The sequence below is a fragment of the Harpia harpyja genome, chromosome 14, assembly GCF_026419915.1.
Source record: "Harpia harpyja isolate bHarHar1 chromosome 14, bHarHar1 primary haplotype, whole genome shotgun sequence".
Classification (NCBI taxonomy): Eukaryota; Metazoa; Chordata; class Aves; order Accipitriformes; family Accipitridae; genus Harpia; species Harpia harpyja.
In genome coordinates this window covers 39,759,224-39,784,478 of record NC_068953.1, presented here as the reverse complement: position 1 = coordinate 39,784,478, position 25,255 = coordinate 39,759,224, and the positions used below count along the sequence as shown (strand labels likewise).

Sequence of the window (25,255 nt, the reverse complement as noted above, 5' to 3'; positions counted from 1 at the left end):
ACAGTATCAGTTTGACAAGACTTCTGCTTTCTCTCTTCCATCGCAGCTGCAAGACTCGCTCCCAACACCGCACAAATTATAGCTTTTCCTTTCCCCTTCTTAACCTTAGCTTCCTTCTGCAAGATTCTTATCCTATCCACCACACTCTGTGGTTGAAACCAGTGGGTTTTCGCCCAATCTTGTCCCTGGAGTGAGGGGCGAGATTGGTGTGCCTCTAAAAGATCATATAGTTTCTCTATTCCTTCAACCTGTGAGGGCACAAAATCACAAACATCAACAGTTTTCTGAGCATCCATTTTCTCTAACACAAAGCGGGGCGTCTGCGTCCTGAGAGGGTCACAACTTAACAACAAATTCCCCCTATTCGCTCTCAGAAGGGCACACTTTAAAGTTACAGACCAACACAAAGGAGGGGGTTACGTCCTGAGAGGGTCCCACAATAGTACCGAATTCCCCCTTTTCACTCTCAAGAGGACACACTCCAAAGTGACACACTAACTCAAAGGACGGTTACGTCCTGAGAGGGCCACACATGAGTATCCAAGTTCCCCCTATTCGCTCTCAGGAGCCAGACTACACATTAACACAAAAATTCCACAACAAAGTCATACAGCACTCTCATCTCTGGGGATTCTGTCCGTGACGCCAATTTAAAAAATGTCTCAATCCAATATCGGGAAGGGTTCATAAATGATCCCAAGAGCGAGATGAAGACACAAACGAGGTCAGATGCTGTACAACCTTACAAGTTTTATTTCCTATAACAACTGATAATAGCCACAGGACAGAGGGAAGAAGGAAGGAAAAAGAGGCAGACCTAAGCAAGAAAACGGAAGAGATACAGCAAGACGACCAGAAGAGATACAAGAGACCACCACCACGAAGCCAGCAACGTCCCGTTGACTCAGTCTCGGTGCAGGTGATGGAGGGTCCAAGCTCCAGGTTCCAGCAGACACGTGATGCCAAAGTCCCAGTTCCAAGTGCTGCAGTCCCTTTTCAGTCCTTTTTTGTCTTTTTGTTCCTTTTCAGTTGCTTTTCAGTTGCTCGAGAGAGGAGTACGCAGTTCTTTTATTGTCCCGGTCCCCACGATTTCTCCAAAGAGTCCACTCATTTCCACGGAGCTCATTATCATACATGCCGCCCCGTGTTCCTCCATGGGCGCATGCCCAGGTGTTCTCGGTGGGTTCTTCACCTTGCTCGTGGGCAAGCACAGCTTGGTAGGCACTGCTAGCTTCAGGCGGATAGGGTGCTTTCTTCAGGGACATTTTGTTTCCTTCAGCGCGTACTCCCCCACAGCAACAGGTTGTTGAGGCTAGCAAATGATAACTGTGCAGCAGCAATGCCGAGACAAACATAGTCCAACACAGGCTCTTACATCCCCCTGTCACACCAGAAATACAGATGGGTTCTGCCCCTTTATAACTTGATGGCATTAGAGTGCACTGTGTGCCGGTGTCTACTAGAGCCTTATACTCCTGTGGGTCTAACGCGCCAGGCCATCGAATCCACACAGTCCAATAGACCCGGTTATCCCTTTCCTCCACCTGGCTGGAGGCAGGGCCCCTCTAATTCTGGTCAGAGTATCCAGTATTCACTTCTCGTAAAATTGGCTCAGAAGTCCCGTCAAGAGGATCAGAAATAAGATCAGCCCTTCTACTCTATTTGGAAACTGAAGTGGCATTTTTCCTGGTAGAATCCCTTTTTGTGGTGGTTTTTCCTCGCAGCTCACGTACCCGTGCATTTAGGACCGAGGTAGGTTTTCCATCCCATTTCCTCATGTCCTCTCCATGATCACATAGGTAAAACCACAGGGCACCTCGCGGTGTGTACCTTCTATATTGTCTCTCTTGGGCAGAGGAGCGCTCACTCCTAATAGCTGAGACGTTGGTCCTTACAGGTGGGGAATAGGACATCTCCTCCTTGAATTGCTGGAAATCCTCAGACAGCTTCTCCACAGCCAAAATGCAGGCTTGTAGGGAGGAGGAGAGATTTTCTTCGTATTGACGGAGTTGGCGAGCCACTTCATCCACTGTCGGTGCCTCTTCGTCTTTCCAGGTCATTATTGCCAGTGAGTTGGCATAGGACGATGGTGCGCTCCGTACAAACTCCCGCCACATGGGTCGTGTGCATTGGACTTTGTCTGGATCTTTGGGTAATTGTGGGTTGTCCGGGTCATAATGAATCCTCTCTAGCACAGCTAATTCCCTCAGATATTGGATACCTTTTCCCATGGTGGTCCACTTGCTTGATTGACATATAACATCTTCCTTAAAGGGGTACCTTTCCTTCACACTTGACAGGAGTCGCCTCCAGAGGCTGATGGCTTGTGTCCCTTTTCCAATTGCCTTGTCAATGCCACCTTCCCTGGCAAGTGATCCCAGCTGCTTGGCTTCCCTAACTTCTAATTCCAAGCTATTAGCCCCATTGTCCCAGCATCGGAGGAGCCCGGTGATAATATGCTCACCTATATGGCGGCCGAAATCTTTTCGCATATCCCGCAGCTCACTCAAGGATAGGGACTGGGTTATTACCTCTGGTTCTGCCTCTTCCTCCTGTTCCCATGATGACCCTGGTTCACCTTCATCCTTCACTAAGCGAGCTGACTTTTTTGTATATTTCTTTTTCTGTACGGGGGCAACTGATACTGGTGCAGGTTGGTCCACTGGTTCAGTTGCAGTATCGCTCGCCGGGTTTTGGATAACCGCAGTGTCTGTCACCAAGGTCTGGGTGGCCTCAATGCTCGTCGCCGGGGCTGGAGGGGGCCACAGCGCCCGTTGCCGAGGTTTGGGTGTCCGCAGTGCTCATCGTTTTGTTGTTAGGTCCAGAGACCTTCTCTTCCCCTTGAGGGTACTGAGTGGTGTCGAACAGGGCTCGGTAGGCACGGGCCAGGCCCCAGCACGTTGCAGTGATTTGTATCTCTCTGGAGCTGCCAGGGTGACAGCATACCTTTTCCAAATATTTTACTAGTTCTTCCGGATTCTGCACTTGTTCAGGGGTGAATTTCCAACTTCTCTAGGTACTTGCCCATACTACCCCCCACACCCTGCCACTCATAATTATCCAGCCTCAGGGCAGATCTCTGGGTGACCCTCTTAAAAAGTTGTTTAACCTTAAACAAGAGCTGAACCACGTTCAGGAGCATGCTAATTCCTAGCAGTAGGGCTAGGACCGTGCTGGTCCCAACATCCCAAGAGTATTCAAATTTTTCAAAATTCTCAAACACCATTGTAACTGGACTGAAGGAGAAAGGAGAGGGGAAGAGAGGTATCCCACCCACAGACTGGTTTTCCAAGGAGGAAAGGTAAATGGTGTAATTATTAATAGTTTCCCACAGATGGCTCCTGGAGTATAAAGGTGACAATGCTGAGTGCAAATACCGGATTAATCGCACAACCGATGACTTCATCAAACCATAAACCAGTGTTATACAATACATCAAAGCGAAAACCTTAATCCACCTCCCACGGATGATAAGCAGCAGAAGAGGGACTACATACAGCAAGCGAAGTGATACATAACAGAACTTTAAAAACCAGAGCAACAACTCTAAGAACACATAAATCAACATAATGACCAGCGACTATTAGACCAATATAATGACTGCTTATAACAAACTTGTTTTAACAAGCTCTGGTCAGGTTTGTCGTTATCTCAACCCTTCAGGCCCCACGTTGGGCGCCAAAAAAGGACTGTGGTGGTTTAACCCCAGCCAGCAACTAAGCACCACGCAGCCGCTCACTCACTCACTCCCCCCCCACCCGGTGGGATGGGGGAGAGAATCGGGAAAAGAAGTAAAACTCCGGGGTTGAGATAAGAACGGTTTAATAGAACAGAAAAGAAGAAACTAATAATGATAATGACAACACTACTAAAATGACAACAGCACTAATAAAAGGATCGGAATGTACAAATGGATGGGTTTAGTCTCCCTCTAAGTCACCCCCACCCCCCATTTATTCTCCCTTTGCCCCTCCACGCTTTTCCTCAGCCAGTCTCTACCTCGCCCTTTCCATGGATCTCTCCCCCTCTCGCAAACCATTGCCCCTACACACCAACAACCTGCACGGCGGTCATGGTCTTTGTTCAAGGGCTGACACCGCCCTACGTCCCCAAGAGGCTGGAAGTGCTGCCGGGAGATCACCATCTGCCCTGCAGCAGCGTCCCCACCCTAGTGCTCACAGCAGGCTTGGAGGCCCCCTCAGATAAATCTGAGAAGCAAAGTGGGGTCTAATATCTCACCTCACCCTGGTTGTCTCCACACAGCTGCCTTCTCTTCTTCCCTGGAAGCAGCAGAGACACCAGCTGGGGGGTGAAACCATCCCCCCCTCCCGTGGCAGGATATCCCAGATGCCCGGCTGAGGACAAGGCGCTGGGAGCTTCAGCTGTAGCCCCTGGGGTTACGCCTCTCAAGGCCTCTGCAAGGCTGGCAGCAGGTGCCCGTCATGCTCCGTGCAGGTCCCAACTGCAAATCTTCGAGTGGAGCCTAGCCCTGAAACTCCCAGGGAGCCGCGTGTCATTGCACAGGGCACGTGATCAGCAGGGCAGAGAGGGCTGGAGCAGGTAGTTGTGGCCGAGTGGTGAAGGCGATGGACTAGAAATCCATTGGGGTTTCCCCGCGCAGGTTCGAATCCTGCCAACTACGGGGCGCAGTCCCCTTTTGGGCTCCCTGCAATTGACCACGCTGCAGCCAGCAGTGGGACTCAGCTCCCCACTGTGCCTGGTGCCCAGGGAGACAGTGAAAGCCCCTTGCCTACGGCACTTGTCCTCGCCCCCCCACACCCCACACCCCCCGAAATTCCTGGATGAAAGGGAAATCCTGCTCCCATTGACAAGGTAGGCAGGTTGGGGGAAGAGAATGGACCAGTGCCGAGTACCAGCCATGACAAGAGGTCCAATGTTAGAATCGTAGAATCATTTAGGTTGGAAAAGACCTCACGATCATCGGGTCCAACCGTCAACCATGCCCGCTAAACCATGTCCTGAAGTACCCCGTCCACTTGCTTTTTGAATACCTCCAGGGATGGTGACTCAACCACTTCCCTGGGCAGCCTATTCCAATGTTTGACAACCCTCTCAGTAAAAAAATTTTTCCTAATATCTAACCTAAATCTCCCTTGCCTCAACTTGAGGCCATTTCCTCTTGTCCTATCTCCAGCCACCTGACAGAAGACGCCAACACCCACCTCACTACAACCCCCTTTCAGGTAGTTCTAGAGAGCTATAAGGTCTCCCCTCAGCCTCCTCTTTTCTAGACTAAACAGCCCCAGTTCCCTCAGCCGCTCCTCATAAGACTTGTGCTCCAGGCCCCTGGCCAACTTGGTTGCCCTTCTCTGGACATGCTCCAGCAACTCAATGTCTTTCTTGTAGTGAGGGGCCCAAAACCGAACACAGTACTCGAGGTGCGGCCTCACCAGTGCCGAGTACAGGGGAACAATCACCTCCCTGCTCCTGCTGGCCACACTATTTCTGATACAGGCCAGGATGCCATTGGCCTTCTCGGCCACCTGGGCACACTGCTGGCTCATATTCAGCCGGCTGTCAACCAGCACCCCCAGGTCTTTCTCTGCCGGGCAGCTTTCCAGCCACTCTTCCCCAAGCCTGTAGCGCTGCATGGGGTTGCTGTGACCGACATGCAGGACCCGGCACTTGGCCTTGTTGAATTTCATACGATTGGCCTCAGCCCATCGATCCAGCCTGTCCAGATCCCTCTGCAGAGCCTCCCTACCCTCAAGCAGATCGACCCTGCCTCCCAACTTGGTGTCGTCTGCAAACTTGCTGAGGGTGCACTCAATCCCCTCATCCAAATCATCGAAAAAGATATTAAACAGAACAGGACCCCACACCGAGCCCTGGGGAACACCACTTGTGACCCGCCGCCAACTGGATTTCACCCCATTCACCACTACCCTCTGGGCTCGGCCATCCAGCCAGTATTTCACCCAGTGAAGAGTACACTTATCCAAGCCACGAGACGCCAGTTTCTCAAGGAGCACGCCATGAGAGACAGTGTCAAAGCCCTTGCTGAAGTCAAGGAAAATAACATCCACAGCCTTTCCCTCATCCACTAGGCGGGTCACCCGGTCATAGAAGGAGATCAGGTTGGTCAAGCAGGACCTGCCTTCGTAAACCCATGCTGACTGGGCCTGATCCCCTTCTTATCCTGGACTTGCCATGTGAGTGCTCTCAAGACAAACCGTTCCATAATCTTCCCCGGTACCGAGGTCAGGCTGACAGGCCTGTAGTTCCCCGGATCCTCCCTCCGACCCTTCTTGTAAATGGGAGAATGGACCAGTGCCGAGTACCAGCCATGACAAGAGGTCCAATGTTGTTGGCTCTTGAGCAGAACTTAAGAGCCTGATCTCACCTCACACCTCAGGCAGAACAACCCTACCAGCTGTCCTCCCTAGGCCTGAACCTACAGCAGCTCACCTCCAAAGACAGCCTGCACAGCATGGCCCTCATTGCTAAAGATGAAGGGGAGGCACCTCATGGATCGGAGATCTTGCCAGCACTCACAAAGTGCCCCTCACTTTAGGTGTCACAAAGGCAGACTGGTGTGGAGCAGCAGGCAAGGGGTGGGGGTGGGGGGAAGAGAAGGGGCCAGCGCCAACTATGAGCTACAGAAGAGGTCCTTCTTTGGACCTCATTGCTAACGATGAAGTGAAGACATATCATAGACCTAAGATCTTGCCTGGGGTCCTGGGGATATTCTGCCTGACCCGTCCCCAGCCCTTGCACACATGGACAACCTTTCCCAGGGGCCTTTCCCAAATTTAGCTTGAGGATGAGGGGATGAGGGGTGGGGCTCTCCTGTCTCCTCCTCTTCTGGGAAAGACATGGAAGTGCAGAAGAGGCCATGGTGGTGCCCGTGGCATCAGGAGACCATGCCCTGCCATCACCGACCCTGATGGGCGGGATAGAAAAGAACCAGAGGCTTCCCAGAGGGCTTCTTTCAGTCGCATACCCAGCTGCTCCCAACAGAGCAGCAGCAGAGGAGGACCTGTTGGTAGCCTGCCTGGGTGGTTCAGCATCTTAAGGAAAAGGGAAACCCTGAGGGACACGTGCAGAGAGAGCCCAGACAAAGAGAAGGAGAGACGAGCCCATTGCTGGTGCATGGTCCGTTCCCTGCAGCCATGCCACTGAGGGTGGGGGAAGCATTGCAAGGGAAAAAGAAGCTCAGAGAGATAGTCAGTATGAATGGAGAAGGAAAGGGGCAATGGAGAGGGCACCTGGAAGGAGCCAGGGACCTCTTGATCTGCAGCAAAATACTTTCCCCTGAGCAATAGCCCCTGCAGCAGATAGGCTGGGGCCATGCTCCCCACGCTCACATCGGCACCCACGTCCCAGCGCTCTCCATCCCGCTTTTGTCTCCGCTGCATGCTCTGGCCTGTGGATGGGACGGGGCACCAGCAAACACAAGCCCAAAAATGCAGGCCTCAGCACTGCCACCTCGTCCCTCACGCTCACCAAGAGGCTTTACCAGCTCAGCCTGCCCAGAGCCTTCCCTGGGACACCTGGCAGCATTTAAGCCTGGCCACCTCCCAGTGTGGGTGGGCCAGCCCTGTCCTGTGGCGACTGGGAACCAACTCCACTCCCAGCAGTGCTGGGCAGGACAGGAATGGCACCAGGCACGGAGAGGAGGGGTTTCTCTGGCTCTTCGGCACCCTGCACGGTGGCGGGGGCAGCCCTCGGATCTCAGGGAGCAGCCAGGGCAGGCCTGCGCCAGGAGGGAGGACAAGCCAGGAGCTGTGGGGGAGCACAGCACAGCACAGCACTGGCAGGGCAAGGCCCTCACTGCTGGTCTGAAAGGCAAGGCACCAACTGCTAGACAACTTGCTTAGAAGAACAAGCACTGCCTAGGACTAAGGCCTTTTACCGCAGGGTCAACATGACCTGAAGACCCAACCTAAACTGGCTCCCACTGGCTGAGAACACCCCATGCAGATGATAAACCACTGGGAGATTTGTCTTTCAAGAAAACCCCAGGTTCCCTCTTTCAGGCCCAGTGGCACATTGTGTAGGTGCCAATCCAGCATGTGGCATTGACCAGCAGGATTTCAACCCAGAAAGTTTCCCCGAACCGGCGTTCCTCACCAGCAAACATGGACAGCACCAGTGGGAAGAGGGACAGGTGGGAGTAAAGGCCCACCAGTAAGAGGCCAACAGGGGCATGGCAGGCTCTCTCCAACACTGCTGACAGGACAGAGGCATCCTCACGCAATCCTACCACAGGTTGCACGAGCACTGGTGGCATTTTTCAGAAGGACTGCAGTCAGGAAGTATGAACCACAGAAGAGGTCCTCCTGTGCACACAGGAAGAGGAAGAGGAAGAGGGGACATGCACAGGGTGGTATCAGAGCATGCCGGAGCGTGTCGGGGTTGAGGGAGATGCTGAAGGAGCTGGGATTGTTCAGCCTGGAGAAGAGAAGGTGAGGGGGCTTCTGCTGTATGAAGGTGGCTCTCTGGCTTGCCAAGGCCTGCCCTTGGCCAGAAAGACCTGGGGAGTGCAGGACCCAGGAGTGGCGTGGCCTCCTGCGTGAGCCTGCCTGGCCTGAGCTGCAGCTCCCAGGGGCTGGGGAGCTCTGGGAGATCTCTGGCCGCCCATTGAAGCCTGTAAGGGGGGCACAAAGTGTCCTCCCCGCAGTGTACGCAGGGAGGAGCAGCATCGGAGGCTACAGTGGATGGAACATTTGCCGTGACCTTGGGGAAGCAAACAGTCTGGGGACCACGGCAGCCCCAGCAGGCAGTGCTGCCAGGAAGGAAACCAAGGACAAAATGCCCCGAGCAAGGAAGCTGCCTTGTGGGCACTGGCCCACACAACCCACTGGCCCAGAATCCTTTCTCCCTGAGTGCTGGGTGAGACTAGCAGAGCCCCAGAAAGACCCTCCATTGCTTGGAGAAATGCTGTCTCAGCCCCAGAAGGGACATTTCTCCTCCTGCAGCGGCACAGCATCTGCATGGGAAAGGGCTGTCCGTTTTCCTGTGCTCCAGCCCCTGGAGTGCGGGGTCCCTCCACCTCTTTGCAAGACCTTCAGAGATTGGGCCCTGCTCTTGCTGCTCCCAGACACTCCTCCCACCCTGCTCGGTCCTGCGGATCCCAGGGATGGATGAGGACAGTCCTCAGCAATGCTGCTTCTCTGGCACATGCTTTCAGATTTGTGACTCTGTGGAAATTTAACCCTTCTCCCGTGACTAGGTGTTTCTCACGCCCTCTCTGAATGTAACCTGCCATTTGATATCTTAGGCTTGGGCACGGCAGCCTGGTCTGTCCCGCGGGTTCAGAAGTACCGGCTGCCAGCCCAGTGCTTTGGGCAGTCCAAAAGTACCAGGCAGTTGTGTCCTCAGTGTCCTGGGCTAAGTCTGAGGTCCAGCAGAGTGTCCCCGCCTGTGTTTCCTCCTGTCTGACTGCTGGGAGGAAGGGCCCTGCTCTCACCACACAGACTCAAACCTTAGCCCAAGGAGGATAGCACCAGTGCAGCTTTTCCCCGCTGTGTGCACGGACCCTTCTTGGGCAGGCAGTGTGGTGGTCCCAGGGCATGAGGAAAAGTTCCCTCAGGCTCACAGTGAAACGTACCTGAGTCTGGAGCAGCCTTGGGAGAGAAAAACCTCATTGTCACTGAGTGAGAGGCCACTTTGGGGCAGAAGGGGACAGCGTGTGCTGGAATGTTGAGGAGGTTAAGCTGGAAACTCCATAAGCAGGTGTAAGTATGCGAAAACAAGATTCTCCCAGGCTACCAGCCTGGGTCTTGTAAGAGAGGGCATGCCAGGCTTGCACAAAGTGCTCTGCCGCTCCCTGGAAAGATCCTGCGAGCGGAGAGTCGCGCGGTGGCCCTGAAGGAAGGCTGCACTTGGTGATGCCCAGGGAGATGGAGAGACCGCCAGGCTGGGCCAAGAGCACATGGCTCAGGGAGGGTGGCCACAGGGGAAGGAGAGCACATGTCCAGGAGGTCCCATGGTGTAATGGTGAGCACTCTGGACTCTGAATCCAGCGATCTGAGTTCAAATCTCAGTGGGACCTTGAGCTTTTGGGTCCCTCAGGGCTGTCCTCAGCATGCTTACACATTGACAGCCTTGTAGCTGGGGGGGTTACAGGGGTGGCTTCTGTAAGAAGCTGCTGGAAGCTTCCCCTGTGTTCGAGAGAGCCCATACCAGCCGGCTGTAAGACAGACCTGCCGCCGGCCAAGGCCGAGCCAATCAACGATAGTGGTAACGCCTCTGTGACAACATTTTTAAGAAGGAACAAAGTTGGGACAGACGACAACGGCAGTGGGAGAGAGGAGTGAGGACATGTAAGAGAAACAATCCTGCGGACACCAAGGTCAGTGAAGAAGGAGGGGGAGGAGATGCTCCAGGCGCCAGAGCAGAGATTCCCCTGCAGCCCGGCAGATTTCCCTAGAAACCATTCCAAGGTCCTCTGACAGAGGACCACATTTTGTCTCAAAAATAGTACAACAAATTAGCCGCCATTTGGGTATAGATTGGCAGCTTCATACTCCATATCACCCCCAGTCGAGTGGTCAAGTGGAAAAAATGAACCACTTAATCAAACAGCAAATTGTGAAACTGGGACAAGAAGCAAATCTGACACGGCCTCAGTCTTTCCCTTTAGCCCTTCCGCGTATACGAACAAGACCAAGGGCGAAAGAAGGACTGAGCCCCTTTGAAATCCTGTATGGACAACGCTATGGGATACAGAGAGGGGTGTCTGTACAAGTGGGGGAGGAAATTATGACTTCTTACATGGTAGCAATAGGTAAGCAACTTAATAAAATCAGGAAGCATGTGGTAGGGACTCAAGGGAGTGGTTTGGATGGGCCTGTATATAATATACAACCAGGAGATTATGTGTATATAAAGTCTCTTACAGAAAAAAACTCTGGAGCCACAGTGGGAAGGACCATTCCAAGTACTACTCACCTGCTTTACTGCAATCAGAATCAAGGAATAGAACACCTGGATTCATCACACCAGAGTGAAAAAGACACCCAAAACTCCATGGAAAGTCACCACAAAACCCAATGGACACTTAGTTTTTATGCGGTAATATGGGCAACCGTGGGGACAAGGAGCGTAGCATGGGATGGGAACGTGTTTGTTCAACTCACAAGATGATACTTAATGGGGATTTTCTGAGGTATGGAAAAACTAACTTCCTGGTTGCCAAATTTAACATGGCTAAAACAACTGTTTGTGCCAACAAATATTTTGAGAGGATGCTAGAGAGGGAAACAATGTATTAGAAGTAGTAGGATTAGATACAGTAAAAGAATTTACTATTTTCTAGAAAAGGGGGGACTGAGAGAAGGGGAGTCAAAAGAATCTCAGTAGATATAGGGGATGAAAGATGATGTTTGATGCTTACATTGTTGAAATTAGCTGAGGCAGAGACAGTTCCTGATAAGAAGCAGGAGCTGGCCCCAAGAGCCAGCCAAGACTGGCCTTACGGCTTGGCTGAATACCAAGAAACCACTGAGCCTGCGCAAGAAAAGAGGTTACTAGCGGTGATGAAGAGGAGTCATCTATCTTCATCTCTGCGACCACCAGACGACTACCATAAAGAGGCACTGTGCAAGCGCAGTTGAGAGGAGACTATGGAAATGACCTCTCGGAACTCATTTTAATATGAAGCGGGGACAGGCTATGCATATGTATAGGCGTATTGCAAAACCTGATGTATATGTAACACTTGATTGTATAAATTCAAGGCAAACTGCCGAGTCAGGCGCGCACGACTTTGGTGGGACTACCCCTCGTGCTGCCCAGCGCTGAATGAACATACCTACTTTACAATCTCACTGATTGTGGAGTCTTTTTTCCACACGTCAGTTTGGCGAGCCAGCCAGGAGACTCTCTGCTCGGCTGCGGGACCGACTGAGGAGCGGACGCCCCTCAGTGCGCCCGACCACTTTCCTCGGAGGAGCCTCCGCTGCCAGCCGCTCACCGCGGGTGCAGACAACAACCTCCAGAAGCCGCGGACCAAACAGTATGTGTCACAGAGGGAGCCTGTAAATCGTACGGGCCGGGGCAGCTGGTAAATCGTGCAGAGACGTCTGGCGTGCAGCGTAGTCCCCGTATGGGAGGAGGGTACCCTGTATGGTAACAAGGGGGGATTTGCTGACTGATAGAGCGGCCGCTAGCGATCTTGGGGGTAGATAGAGCAAATCCGGGGTGACCGCTGCATCCCAGTATTGGGAGCCAGGACGGACCTGTCGATGACTGGTATATAAGAGGCAGGAGAAGGGTAAGCGGACCCCCTTGCAATTGCGCTTGGTACATTTTTGCAGCTGCTGAAAGGTTGTCAACTGGAGCGATGATTGTATGATGAGAATGTTTGGAAATTTTATGTTAAAGATTTTGTGTGAGTATGTGGAAATGTTATGTTGCGATTTATATGTGTATATATGTTTGTTAGTGTGTAAATATCTTTATGTATTAATGGGGGAATGGGGCGAAGGGAATCACTCCTTCGGTGGTTTGGGCTTGAACCTTGGGAATATTTAAATGACGGAGGGCATTGGATAAGAAGGGAAAATGGGCAATTTTATTTAAAAGGAGCATATGTGACTCCCGCAGGCTGGCAAGTAGCTTTGGATTGGGAACAACCTGCTTTAAACATATCTCAAAATCCCAGGGTTGGTGGACAAATAGGGGTGATTCCCTGCTTTGTATGTGGGCTTGCAACTGGACTATATAATAATTGGCATCCGGCTTGGGTTTTGTTGAAGTGTAAATCTTGTGGGAGAAGGTGGTACTGTACATCTAGCAGACGGAAACCAGACTGCCTTGAGTGTTTTCCTCAAATTCCACACTTTTATGATTGGGAAAGAGCTCACCAAGAATCCGAAATAGTGAGACTGGTGTGTGTAAGGGAAAATTTAATTCCAGAAATTTGGGACGTGTGGGAGGAAAACTGGGAGAAGACTATGAAGAAGTGTAAGAAACGATTTGCATGGAAGCTTATTAAAAGGAGAAGTTATAAAATGGGAAACAATCAAGGAGGAGTATTGAAGAAGAGTCCTCTGGGTTGTGTAATTGCCCACTGGAAAGATATTGTTGGGACCGGAGGTATGGAAAGTAAAAAGAAATATTGCAATCAATGGTGGCCGTTGTATAAGTTAGAAGGTGATGCTAGGTGGCCACTTAATGGGTCAATAGATTATAATACTCTATTACAACTAATGCTCTTTTTAAGGAGAGAAGGAAAATAGGATGAGGTTTCATATGCAGACATGTTTTTCACCCTCTGAAATCATCCAGAGTGGCAAAGGGACTGTGGAATGGTACCCCCACAGGACCCCATGGTGCTTGCACTTGAGCAAGAGAACAACAAGGAGACTAGAGGTAAACTGAGGCGGTGTTGTTCGACATGTAGTATTGGACAAAGATGTACAAAGACAAATAAAATCCATCAGGCACCGGAACAAGATCTAACTGATCTGTTTAAGCCTCTCCCTCGACCACAGGAACAGGATGCAGACTCGGATAGAACTCCGACCCCCCCCGAACAGCCCTGTATCTTCCCATATTAGGAAGAAAACTACCTCAACAGCTTTACAAGCACCTCTCTGAGAGGCGGTGGGGCCGGATGGTGGGACGATGTTAATCAAAGTACCCTTTTCTACTGCTGACCTAGGGGAATGGAAAAAGGTTGCAAAAGGTTATAGGAGAGATCCGGTAAGTGTAACTAAGCATTTCCAATTTATTGTAAAACAGCATAACCCTGATTGGAAGGATATACAGCTATTATTGGAATATATGACTGAGACAGAGAAACAGCTGATTTTAAAAACAGCAGGGAACCTAGCTGAAGATCATTATAAGATTACAGGAGGGGACATTAAGGAATATTTCCCTCTCCGGGACCCAAAGTGGGATGTTAATAGATCTGCACATATGGAAAGATTGCAGGGGTATCAGGAGTGGATTACAAAAGGAATGGAGAGAGCAATCCCCAAAACTATAAATTGGTCAGCTTTATATGCAGTTAGACAGAGTCCTTCTGAGTCTCCATCCGAATTCCTGGATCGACTGAGGGATGTAATGTGCCACAGCACACCGCTGGATCCTGGGTCAGAGGTAGGAGTACAACAATTAGTTTCCCTGGTTTGGGGTCAATCTACAGGGGATATAAGGCACAAACTTCAGAAATTACGCCCTACAGAGGGTAGGAATTTAGAAATATTGTTGGATGAAGCATGGAGAGTATTTAGTAACAGAGAAGAAGGATATAGGCAAGGGCAAAGGAAATTAATGGCTGTTATCCAGGAAGAAAGAGGAAGAGGGCCTAGACGAGACTTGCCCCGACTGGGCAAGGATCAATGTGCTTTGTGTAAGAAATTTGGTCATTGGAAAAAGGAGCGTCCAAGAAACAAGAAGGAGGATCAGAGGGCTCAAACAGGAAGAACGGTAGCCCATGTGAAGGGAGATTGACGGGAACCTGGGGAATCTACCCTAGCGGATCCACTGGTTATAATTAAGCTAGGGAAAACACAAGAGGCAGAATTTTTGGTAGATACAGGGGCAACATACTCGGTTCTGAATCAAGCTTTGATGCCCCTGATTATGTCATGGTGAAAGGAGCGACTGGCCAAAGTGAAAAGGCATATTTTTGTAAACCTCTAGAATATAAATTAGGAAAACAGTGGGGCATTCACAAATTTTTATATATACCCAACTCCCCAAAGGCACTTTTGGGAAGGGACTTGTTGGAACAATTGGGAGCAAAAATTGTATTCGAAAAGGGAGAAATTACTCTGGAGGTAAAAGATCAGCAATATATTCAAATATTGAGCCTAACCTTAACCAGTCTACCCCTAGAAGGAAGCATTAACGAGGACATCTTAAACCAAGTGTACCCGGGGGTATGGGCTACCGATGTACCTGGAAGAGTGAAAAGTGCTCCACCTGTTGAAGTTAGGATCAAGGAAGGCCGAAAGCCAGTAAGAATTAAACAATATCCCCTAAAGAAGGAAGACAGAGAAGGAATCCGGCCGGTGATAGAAAAATTTTTGCAGTTGGGATTATTAAAAGAGTGTGAGTCTGAATTCAATACCCCTATATTACCTGTTCGGAAGCCCGATGGGTCATATCGGGTGGTCCAAGACTTACGGGCGGTGAATAAGATAACTGAAGATCTTTACCCAGTAGTGGCGAACCCGTATACTCTGTTGACCGTATTAACACCTGAATTGACTTGGTTTACTGTTTTAGATTTGAAGGATGCTTTCTTTTGCCTCCCTCTCCATGAGGCCAGCCAAAAATTATTTGCATTCGAATGGGAAAATCCCAAGAGTGGTAGAAAGACCCAGCTCACTCAGACGGTGTTGCCACAAGGATTTAAGAATAGTCCCGCCATTTTCGGCAATCAGCTTGCGAAAGACTTAGAATCCTGGGAAACCCCGTCTGAGGAGGGAAAGCTGTTGCAGTATGTGGGTGATATCCTGATCACCACCAAAACAGAGAAAGATTGTATGACATGGATGGTGAGTCTGTTGAATTTCCTGGGACTCCAGGGGTACCGGGTATCCAAGAAGGCGGCACAGGTAATGCAACGTAAAGTGAATTATTTGGGCTATGAAATTAGTGCGGGACAAAGAACTCTGGGACAAGCCCGTAAAGAGGCAATATGCCAAAATCAGAAACCTCAGACAGTAAAAGAGTTACAGACTTTTCTGGGAATGACGGTGTGGTGCCGATTGTGGGTCTATAATTATGGATTGCTTGTTAAACCACTGTATGCGTTGACAGCCACTGAGCAGAAACACCTTGAGTGGAACAAGGAGACCGAACGAGCCTTTGAGCTACTGAAAAAGGCTTTGATGTCGGCCCCGGCCTTAGGACTCCCAGATGTGAGTAAGCTGTTTCTTCTTTACTCCCACGAGAAGCAGGGCATTGCCCTGGGAATATTAGCACAAAACCTGGGTCCATATCGACGGGCAGTTGCCTACCTCTCTAAGCAGCTAGACACGACTGCAAAAGGTTGGCCTGGATGCCTGCGGGCGGTTGCGGCTGTGATACTGAATATACAGGAAGCCCAAAAGTTTACTCTGGGCCAGAAAATGACTGTTTTGGTGTCTCACACAGTATCAGCAGTACTGGAAGCGAAAGGTGGACATTGGCTCTCTCCGCAAAGATTCCTGAGATATCAAGCTATATTGGTAGAGCAGGATGATGTGGAGATTGTAGTCACTAACATTGTCAACCCAGCTTCTTTTCTCAGCAGGAACACAGGAGAACCGGTACATCATGACTGTTTGGAAACCATCAAAGCAACATACGCAAGCCGCCCAGACCTGAAAGACAGCCCCATGGAAAACGGGGAAACTTGGTTCACAGACAGAAGCAGTTACGTCCTAAATGGTAATCGACATGCAGGATACGCCGTCACCACCAGCCAAGAGGTAATAGAATCAGGGGCTTTGCCCATGAACACCTCCGCACAGAAGGCAGAAATAATTGCTCTAACCTGCGCCCTGGAATTGGCCCAGGGCAAAGTTGTGAACATTTATACAGACTCAAAATATGCATTTGGAGTTGTACACGCACATGGAGCAATTTGGAAGGAGAGAGGACTATTGAGTTCTCAAGGGAAAAACATCAAACACGCAGAAGAAATTCTGAAGTTACTGGAAGCTGTCCAGCTCCCTAAGAAAGTAGCAATTATGCATATTAAGGCACACCAGAAAGTGAGCTCAGATTTGGAAAAAGGGAATGTGCTGGCAGACAGAGAGGCAAAACAAGTGGCCAAAACAAAGGTAAAAATAGAACGGGCCTTAATTCCTGATAGACAAATCTCCCTAAAAGGTAAGCCAGAATACACCAAGTAAGATCAGAAGCTCATTACAGATTTAAAAGGGTCATATAATGAGGAGGGGTGGGCTCATACCCCGCAGGGAAAGCTAATCGTTCCCTCTTGCTTATTCTGGCATTTGATACAGGAGGAACATAGGAAAAGACATTGGGGAACAGAGGCTCTGTATAATCATTTGATAAGAGAAATTATGGCTAGAAATTTATACACCACGGTGAGACAGGTGACTCAACAGTGTGATCTTTGCCTTCAGACTAATCCTAAGAATACCCCGAAGCCGGAAATGGGCCAGATTGGAAAAGGGAACGGGCCTGGACAACAATGGCAAATTGATTTTACAGAACTTCCAAGAAAAGGGGGGTATCGATATTTACTAGTATTAACTGATACCTTTTCAGGTTGGCCAGAAGCATTCCCAACAAGAACGGCTAAAGCTCGGGAGGTAACTAAAATATTAGTGCAAGAGATAATACCACGTTTTGGGGTTCCAGCAACCATGTCCTCTGACAGAGGACCACATTTTGTCTCAAAAATAGTACAACAAATTAGCCGCCATTTGGGTATAGATTGGCAGCTTCATACTCCATATCACCCCCAGTCGAGTGGTCAAGTGGAAAAAATGAACCACTTAATCAAACAGCAAATTGTGAAACTGGGACAAGAAGCAAATCTGACACGGCCTCAGTCTCTCCCTTTAGCCCTTCCGCGTATACGAACAAGACCAAGGGCGAAAGAAGGACTGAGCCCCTTTGAAATCCTGTATGGACAACGCTATGGGATACAGAGAGGGGTGTCTGTACAAGTGGGGGAGGAAATTATGACTTCTTACATGGTAGCAATAGGTAAGCAACTTAATAAAATCAGGAAGCATGTGGTAGGGACTCAAGGGAGTGGTTTGGATGGGCCTGTATATAATATACAACCAGGAGATTATGTGTATATAAAGTCTCTTACAGAAAAAAACTCTGGAGCCACAGTGGGAAGGACCATTCCAAGTACTACTCACCTGCTTTACTGCAATCAGAATCAAGGAATAGAACACCTGGATTCATCACACCAGAGTGAAAAAGACACCCAAAACTCCATGGAAAGTCACCACAAAACCCAATGGACACTTAGTTTTTATGCGGTAATATGGGCAACCGTGGGGACAAGGAGCGTAGCATGGGATGGGAACGTGTTTGTTCAACTCACAAGATGATACTTAATGGGGATTTTCTGAGGTATGGAAAAACTAACTTCCTGGTTGCCAAATTTAACATGGCTAAAACAACTGTTTGTGCCAACAAATATTTTGAGAGGATGCTAGAGAGGGAAACAATGTATTAGAAGTAGTAGGATTAGATACAGTAAAAGAATTTACTATTTTCTAGAAAAGGGGGGACTGAGAGAAGGGGAGTCAAAAGAATCTCAGTAGATATAGGGGATGAAAGATGATGTTTGATGCTTACATTGTTGAAATTAGCTGAGGCAGAGACAGTTCCTGATAAGAAGCAGGAGCTGGCCCCAAGAGCCAGCCAAGACTGGCCTTACGGCTTGGCTGAATACCAAGAAACCACTGAGCCTGCGCAAGAAAAGAGGTTACTAGCGGTGATGAAGAGGAGTCATCTATCTTCATCTCTGCGACCACCAGACGACCACCATAAAGAGGCACTGTGCAAGCGCAGTTGAGAGGAGACTATGGAAATGACCTCTCGGAACTCATTTTAATATGAAGCGGGGACAGGCTATGCATATGTATAGGCGTATTGCAAAACCTGATGTATATGTAACACTTGATTGTATAAATTCAAGGCAAACTGCCGAGTCAGGCGCGCACGACTTTGGTGGGACTACCCCTCGTGCTGCCCGGCGCTGAATGAACATACCTACTTTACAATCTCACTGATTGTGGAGTCTGTTTCCGCACGTCACTGGTGGGGCAGCATGGGTACGCCCATTTCTCCTTCTACAGGAGCTGGGACTGCAGCAAGACCTGGTCAGCAGGCTGAGCAGAGCCCCCAGAGGGTCAAGAAGCCTCCACTAAAAAGAGAGGCCGAGAGAAGCCATGAAGGGGGGCAGCCAGAGAGAAGAGCCTGTCAGGAGTGGGACTCGAAGCCATGCCTCCCAGGGAGGCTGCAACCTGAACGCAACGCCTTAGACCACTCGGCCATCCTGACCCGCTGCTGCTGCTGCTGGTCCGCCCCCTGCAGCTGCCAGAGCCAGCCCACCTCAGCCAGCCTCCTCCTGGCACTGCTGCAGGGGGAGCTGTATCCCGGGAGCACCCTTGCCCTGCTCCCACCAAGGGCTGCGGACTGGCGACCTCAGCTCCTACACGCGCTTCATACCACATGGAACCGGAGTACCCAGCACAGGGGCAGCACACTTCCCACACATCTCCCAAAGCCCAAGGCAATCCTTCACGGGAGCAACCAAAGGAACCGTCAGTGAATTACGGCTCTACGCACGCCAATGTCCTGTCAAGGGCTCCAGGCACACGTCTACCTTTCCCGTGACTTCCTCCATTCCCTCCAGAGCCTCAGGAGATGGCAAGCCAAGCACTTGGCCTGCAGCACTGCCTCATGGACGGTTCCTGGGGCAACCAGGGTGCTTCCTTCTTCCCTGCTCGGGGCTGGGAAGGCTCGGCAAGGAGGGCTGTGCCACACCAACCCCTGGGGGAATGCTGTGTCGGTCTCAAGGAGTCAGTGTGTGGGAAAGGGTCTGGAGAGTCAAGGCAAAAGGACAGGAGATGCGCCAAGTGCCGAGCAATGACTGGGCTCCCGTTCCTGCGGGGAAGAGGCTGACTTACTGCCCGTGACGTAGAGGAAGGAGGGCACAGCTCTCTGGGACTTGTTGCTTCATGGAAGGAGGTAGACTGTAAGGCATCTCAGGCGGTCACTAGTCCAAATGCCTGCCTAAAGCAGGGCTAGCCCCAAAGCTAGAGCAGGTGGCACAGTACCTGAGCCCCACTGAAACCTGAGTGTGATACCCAGGCATGGAAAATCCCAAACAAAGTTCTCCGGGCACCTGCTGCCGTGCTTCAGCGCTGCCTGAGAATCTCAGAATGGTGCAAACCAGCCCCCGCAGTCTGCTTTTGCAAGGCTGACCTTGCTAAAAGCCCGGCCTGTGTCTGCTGGGCTCGGAGGTGCTGCTTGGCCACTCCTGCCTCCCGCTCCTCCAGCCCAGAGCCTGGCCTCCCTCCTGCTCCTCCACGTCCCAGTCTTGCCTGCCTCCTGCTCTGCCAGGTCACAAACTGCCCTCTTGCCTGCTCCTCCGCTTCACAGACTATCCCACCTCCTCCTCCCAGACCCCTGCACACATACACACGACCTCAAGCTGCTGGCACGTGGGTGTGCTTCTCTGCGTGTGAGCTCTTGGCTACGGAAACTCCAGCTGCTGGGTGCTGCTAATGGTGACGCTCCCCATCTGCGTTCATATGTGGGCCAGCTGCGCACGTACTATGCAGGTGCGTGTGCGTTTGCGTGTACGTACCTGTGGTGGTTTAAGCACAGACAAACGCCCACCCAGCTGCTCACTACTTTCCCCACCCGCAGGGCGATGCGGAGCACTGAAAACACACTGAGAAATCTCTTGGCTCAAGATAAACACACGGACATGGCTTAGCAAAAACTCTTGTGGGAAAATCAGGCTTGACTTGGGCAAAATTAATTCTTTGCCAATTAAAACAGATGCAAGTAGTGAGAAACAAAAAGACAAACATAAAACACCGCCTTTCCTCTCCCCTGTGCCAGGACAACTGCAGTGCTTCACACCAGACTCCTCTACTCGCCCAAGCAGGACGTGTCTCTGCTCTTTCCCACTCTTTTTGCTCCTTCCAGCTCTCTCTGCCTGGCCTCTTTTGCCCTTTCTGGAATATGTTTTCACAGGGGGGCCACCAATGTAGACGACAGCTCAGCTGTCTTGTGCGGTGGGTCCACTGTGGAGCTGGAACTGACTGTGTCTGACACAGGGCAGCCCCTTATCTCTTCCCACAGAGGCCATTCTGCAGCACCCCCTGACCCCTCCACTACCAAAACCTTGCCATGTGTAGCCAATACAGTGCCCATGCGGAATACCAGAGGGCATAACGCTGAGGTAGCGCGGTCGGAGTCTGCCCCAGTCGGAGTCACAATCACACTGTCCTGGGCTAGCGTGTGGTTGCATGATGTACCCTTTGGCTGAATTAAAAAGGCACAGCAACCAGCCTGGGTTTCTTCCTAGGCACTGGATATGTCCGTGTAGACGTGTGTAGTAGTAGCTCAGCAATCAGTAAGTAAAAAGCAGGCAATGCTAGGGTAGCAATTCTCTGTCTATATAATGTGCAAATAGGCCAGGTGGATCATTTCTAGCACAAGTTTCTTGGTCTATAGAACTTGGCTGGATATGAGCATCCGCCACATTCCGTGCTGCGTGCCCGTAAGCAATTTGTTTGCAGGACTCCACGCATTACCTGTTCCTGGGCTAAAATCTGCCTTGTGCTGCCCCTGGTTTTGGGGATGGATGATTGCTTTGGTGAATGCCCGTGCCGGCACTGATGAATGATGAAGTACACGTGACCAGGACGTACCTTCCCCTACATACACGGGGGCACCATTTTCTTTCAGCTGCCATTTTCTTATTAAGCACCATAACAACCATGTTTTCATACTGCTCTCTGATTGGCTGACAGCCATTTCTGGACCCCGTCATGCCCACCTGCTCTCAGGCAGACCTGTGATTGGCTGTCAGGACCAGCCAACCCTACCTGTCTACCCAGAAGCACGTCAGGCAAGGAAGGCCCCCACTCGCTAAACAAAGGGAAGAGGCAACTTCTGACAGCGTCATTCCCCGTGGGTTCTCCTGTTGCTTTGTGATTGCCGGACGGCCATTTTTGACACTGTCATGCCCGCATGTTCTCAGATCTCCCTCTCAGGGACTGTCCGCTTCCTTTGGACCAAGAAGTGTTTGGGTATAAAAAGATATACCGTGCAGTGGTATCCACTCTGGAATGAAGACGAGCACTTAGCACAAGCGATATGCCTGTGGGTGGCCCATTGCCTGCAGAGCCAGAGGCCACCTCACAGTCAACATGCAAGCGATCTTCTGGCTTCTGGCCAGTCAGGCACTCAGGTAGCAGGAGCTCACCTGCAGATACCCGTGCTATCTTCCTGCTGCCAGCTCGTGAAGCACTCAGGCAAGAAAGACCTATAGAGGAGGCCACTCTCAATTATCTTTGAAAGGTCGCGACAACTGGGAGAGGTTCCTGAGTCCTGGAAGAAATTCATTGTCACTCCTATCTTCGCGAATGGCGCAAAGGAGAATGGGGGCAACAGCAGGCCGGTCCGCCTCACCTCGATCCCTGGGAAGGGGAAGGAGCAACTCATCCTGGAAACCCTTTGCAGACACGTGAAGAACAAGAATGCGATTGGTCTTGTTTTCATTGCATTCTACTCCTAGCTCATTTCTGTCAGACTGTGCTTTTCTGGTTTTGGGGGGGGTCTTTGTGTGTGTATGTGTGTGTGAGAGGGGTATTTGCTGGGAAATCTCAAGCTGCACTAGCCAGTGAGGAGAGTGGATTGGCATCAGGGACTGCCCAGGGTTGGAGCAGGACACTGGACAAACCAGGCCTGGGCTCCAGGCCTGGATTCTGCACAGACCTGTGGTACAGTCGAGGGTTCAGAGCACCTGCTGATGTGCACGTGGGAGTGAGGGGGTGGGTGTCCAGCACTGGATTCCAGTGCTGAGCAGCCAGAAGAGAAGGAAAGGCTCGGGCTATGTGTGTGTTTTGTCTTGTAGTGAGCAATAAAAGACAAAGAAAACACCGCCATGCCAACCAATTTTTCCAGGCTCAACTGCACTCCTTCACTGCAGACTACTCCAGCATGGGTTCTCCACATGCTGCGCGTCTGAACAGGAAAAATCTCTTTCAGCGTGGGCTCTTCCACAGGCTTCAGGCCCGTCAGGAAAAGTCTTCACTGGCGTGCCTTCTCCGCAGGTTGCAGTTCCTTCAGGAATATCCGCCTGCTCCAGCCAGCACGGGTGCCCTGGGTGCCACAAGCTTTGCAGATGGCTCAGTGTTGTGGAGGCCCCTGGAACCAGCTGTGTGTGTGGTGCAGGGCAGCCCCTCAGCTCTTCCCCACAGAGGCCACCCTGCAGCAGCCCCTCTCCCCACCACTACCAACACCTAGCCACGTATGGCCAATACAGTGCCCACTGGGAATACCTACTCAGCCCTGCTCCTGGCTGGAGCTGCGAGTGAGCACGGCAGCAAACAGACTAGGATGGAGAAAACCCCCAGATGGTCAAGCTGATTGCATTGGTGTTTCCCAAAGTAGCACCAGCCTTGTCCTCCTCCTCCTCCCCACCTGCAGATTCCTGGAGGTCCCTGCTTGTGGCTGGGAAGTTGGGATTGAGCTGCTGGATGGGAAGGGAGAAAAGCCTGTGTCCCCAGGACACCCGCTTCCTTGTGGGGGGAGCTCTGCCTGCTGCTCCACAGCCTCCCGTCTGCCTTGCTGAGGGGCACTATGGGAGTGCTGGCTCCTAAGGCGGCAAAGGAGAAAGAAGGTGGCAGTGGCAGAGAGAAGGGGCTGAGGGAACAGGAGGGCCATGGCCATGGGTGCCCAGAGAGCTAGAGCAGTGCAGGTTAAAAGTTGCTGGGAGAGGCAGCAGCTGTCAGGAGGAGGGAAAAAAAGCGACAATTAGCAGAGGATGGTTTCGATCCATCGACCTCTGGGTTATGGGCCCAGCACGCTTCCGCTGCGCCACTCTGCTCCCCCCAGCACCTCTGCCGGCACCTCCCACGGCCCTGCCTGATGCTCCCTGGCACTACCAGCCCTCATGCCTCCTTCCCTTCCTCTGTCCTGTGCCCTCACCCGGGCCAGAAAATTGGCTCTCAGGAAAGTTCACCTCCTTTGCGCCTTCGCTGCGGAGCTCAAGGGCCTTGCCTTGCCCTTCTCCCCACATCTCCTGCCCATAACCCTGGATGGGGACTTTCTTCTTGACCACCCAAGCTGGCTCTGCAGGCACTGAAGGAAACCCCGGAGCAAGGGGGCAGCCTTGTTGCTTTGCAGGGTGGAGGGGAGCTGCTCTCCAGCGAACTCAGGAGGGCTGCCACCCTGCCCAGAAATCCAGCTCCCAGGGGGCTGTGGGACTGTGCCTGGCGTCAACGTCCCTTCTTTGCCGGCCGAGGAGGGACACGAGGACGCTTAGCATTACCAAGCATAGAATTACCAAGGGAATTAATCCTCCTAGTTTGGCTGTGCACATAGTGGTGCCCCAGCCTAATGCATGGAGGACCCCAAGACAGAGGAAAGCAGGGCTGGTATATGTTTACAATACAGTTGTGTCGACCAAGCAAATTACTCATGTTAAGGGGTGGGCTAATCAGTTACTGTTGCTCCCAAGGTCACTGTGTGCTTCTCCTGGGCAGGTGGTGTGGACAGATGCTCAGTGGGGTGTTAATCTTCATTGTTCTAAACCAATGTCCCGTGCAGGTGGAGGGGCTTTATACTAGATTCATGTTGATTGCTGTTCTGGCCGTGGCTCTATATCTGGGGTTTTTTTGAAAGACAAATCTCCTATTGTTTTACCATCTTCATGGCTGCCCCGCTCAACCCTAACCACCTTAAACCCCTCTTTAGAGGACTGCCAGATGCCTTCGAGTTACATGTCCAGTCCCTCAGAGAAAAAATTCAAGGGACCATAGAATGTAACCAGTGGGATTGCTGAAACTTAGAGCATATACTTACTTGGGGGAAGTGCTGCACGGTATAGTTACTTACGGGCGTTAGATGGGGTGGATGTAGTGGCTCAGAGGCCTGTCTGTCAGATCTGAAGTCACCCTGGAGAGGCTAACCTAACCTGTCCAGGCTCCGGCATTGCAGAGACATCCTGAAGTTTACTGGAACTGGATGTAACGATGTTCCTGGTAACTAAGAAATGAGATACCCTCACTTCTCTTGCAGCTTATGGCCTGTGGGCCAAGGGAGCCTCTCTTAACTAGACTCTCTACCTAAAGGGGATAAAGCTTCTCAAGTCTCTGATTCCAGGGTTGCTTAAAGCAAAAAATGCAACGTTCTTTGCTGTGCTGATAGTCAAAACCCAGTCTGGGTGGTGGGGTTGTGTTAGCACAGTATTTACAGACTCCCACCCTGTCATCGGCAGTGCTACAAATAGGTGGAGTTATGAAGAGCAGGATTGTGATTGTGCGTGCTCAGTTTCCTACTGAAATGCCCACCCTAACCCCATCTGGCAATCACGCTGCCTACATCCAGACATGAAAACCAGCGCTTTCCTCCTTTCCACTCCATACCCATCCCCTGGAGTTTCTTCCCACAACACCAATGAAAGAGAGAATTGCAATGGCTGTTTTTCATACGAAGACTCTGAACAACAATTGAGAGGACTGAGACGTTAACTCAAATGTCCGTATTAACAATCACATCTCACCAACTGGGACACTGGTCTTTGACCACCCCCGCAGTAAAA

At 51.1% G+C, this 25,255-nt stretch overlaps 1 protein-coding gene and 3 non-coding genes across 6 annotated transcripts; 3 read left to right on the top strand and 1 right to left on the bottom strand.

Moving 5' to 3' along the window:
- The first annotated feature begins 4,560 nt into the window (after positions 1 to 4,560).
- Positions 4,561 to 4,642, top strand: TRNAS-AGA (transfer RNA serine (anticodon AGA)). The gene has a single exon. It is a non-coding gene; the product is annotated as a tRNA-Ser (tRNA).
- A 5,304-nt stretch (positions 4,643 to 9,946) lies between these two features.
- TRNAQ-CUG (transfer RNA glutamine (anticodon CUG)) lies at positions 9,947 to 10,018 on the top strand. Its single transcript has one exon. It is a non-coding gene; the product is annotated as a tRNA-Gln (tRNA).
- Positions 10,019 to 14,576: 4,558 nt separating this feature from the next.
- Positions 14,577 to 16,704, top strand: LOC128151055 (uncharacterized). Of its 3 annotated transcripts, none has more exons than XM_052808043.1 (2): positions 14,577 to 15,848; positions 16,223 to 16,704. In XM_052808043.1, the coding sequence occupies exons 1-2, from the start codon at positions 15,471 to 15,473 to the stop codon at positions 16,247 to 16,249; spliced, it is 405 nt and encodes a 134-aa protein (XP_052664003.1). In that variant the 5' UTR covers positions 14,577 to 15,470; the 3' UTR covers positions 16,250 to 16,704. The 3 variants fall into 3 exon arrangements, with proteins under 3 accessions (XP_052664003.1, XP_052664002.1, XP_052664001.1); XM_052808042.1 differs by having other exon boundaries at positions 16,220 to 16,704; XM_052808041.1 differs by having other exon boundaries at positions 16,207 to 16,704.
- A 6,763-nt stretch (positions 16,705 to 23,467) lies between these two features.
- On the bottom strand, positions 23,468 to 23,539 carry TRNAM-CAU (transfer RNA methionine (anticodon CAU)). Its single transcript has one exon. It is a non-coding gene; the product is annotated as a tRNA-Met (tRNA).
- Positions 23,540 to 25,255: the final 1,716 nt, after the last annotated feature.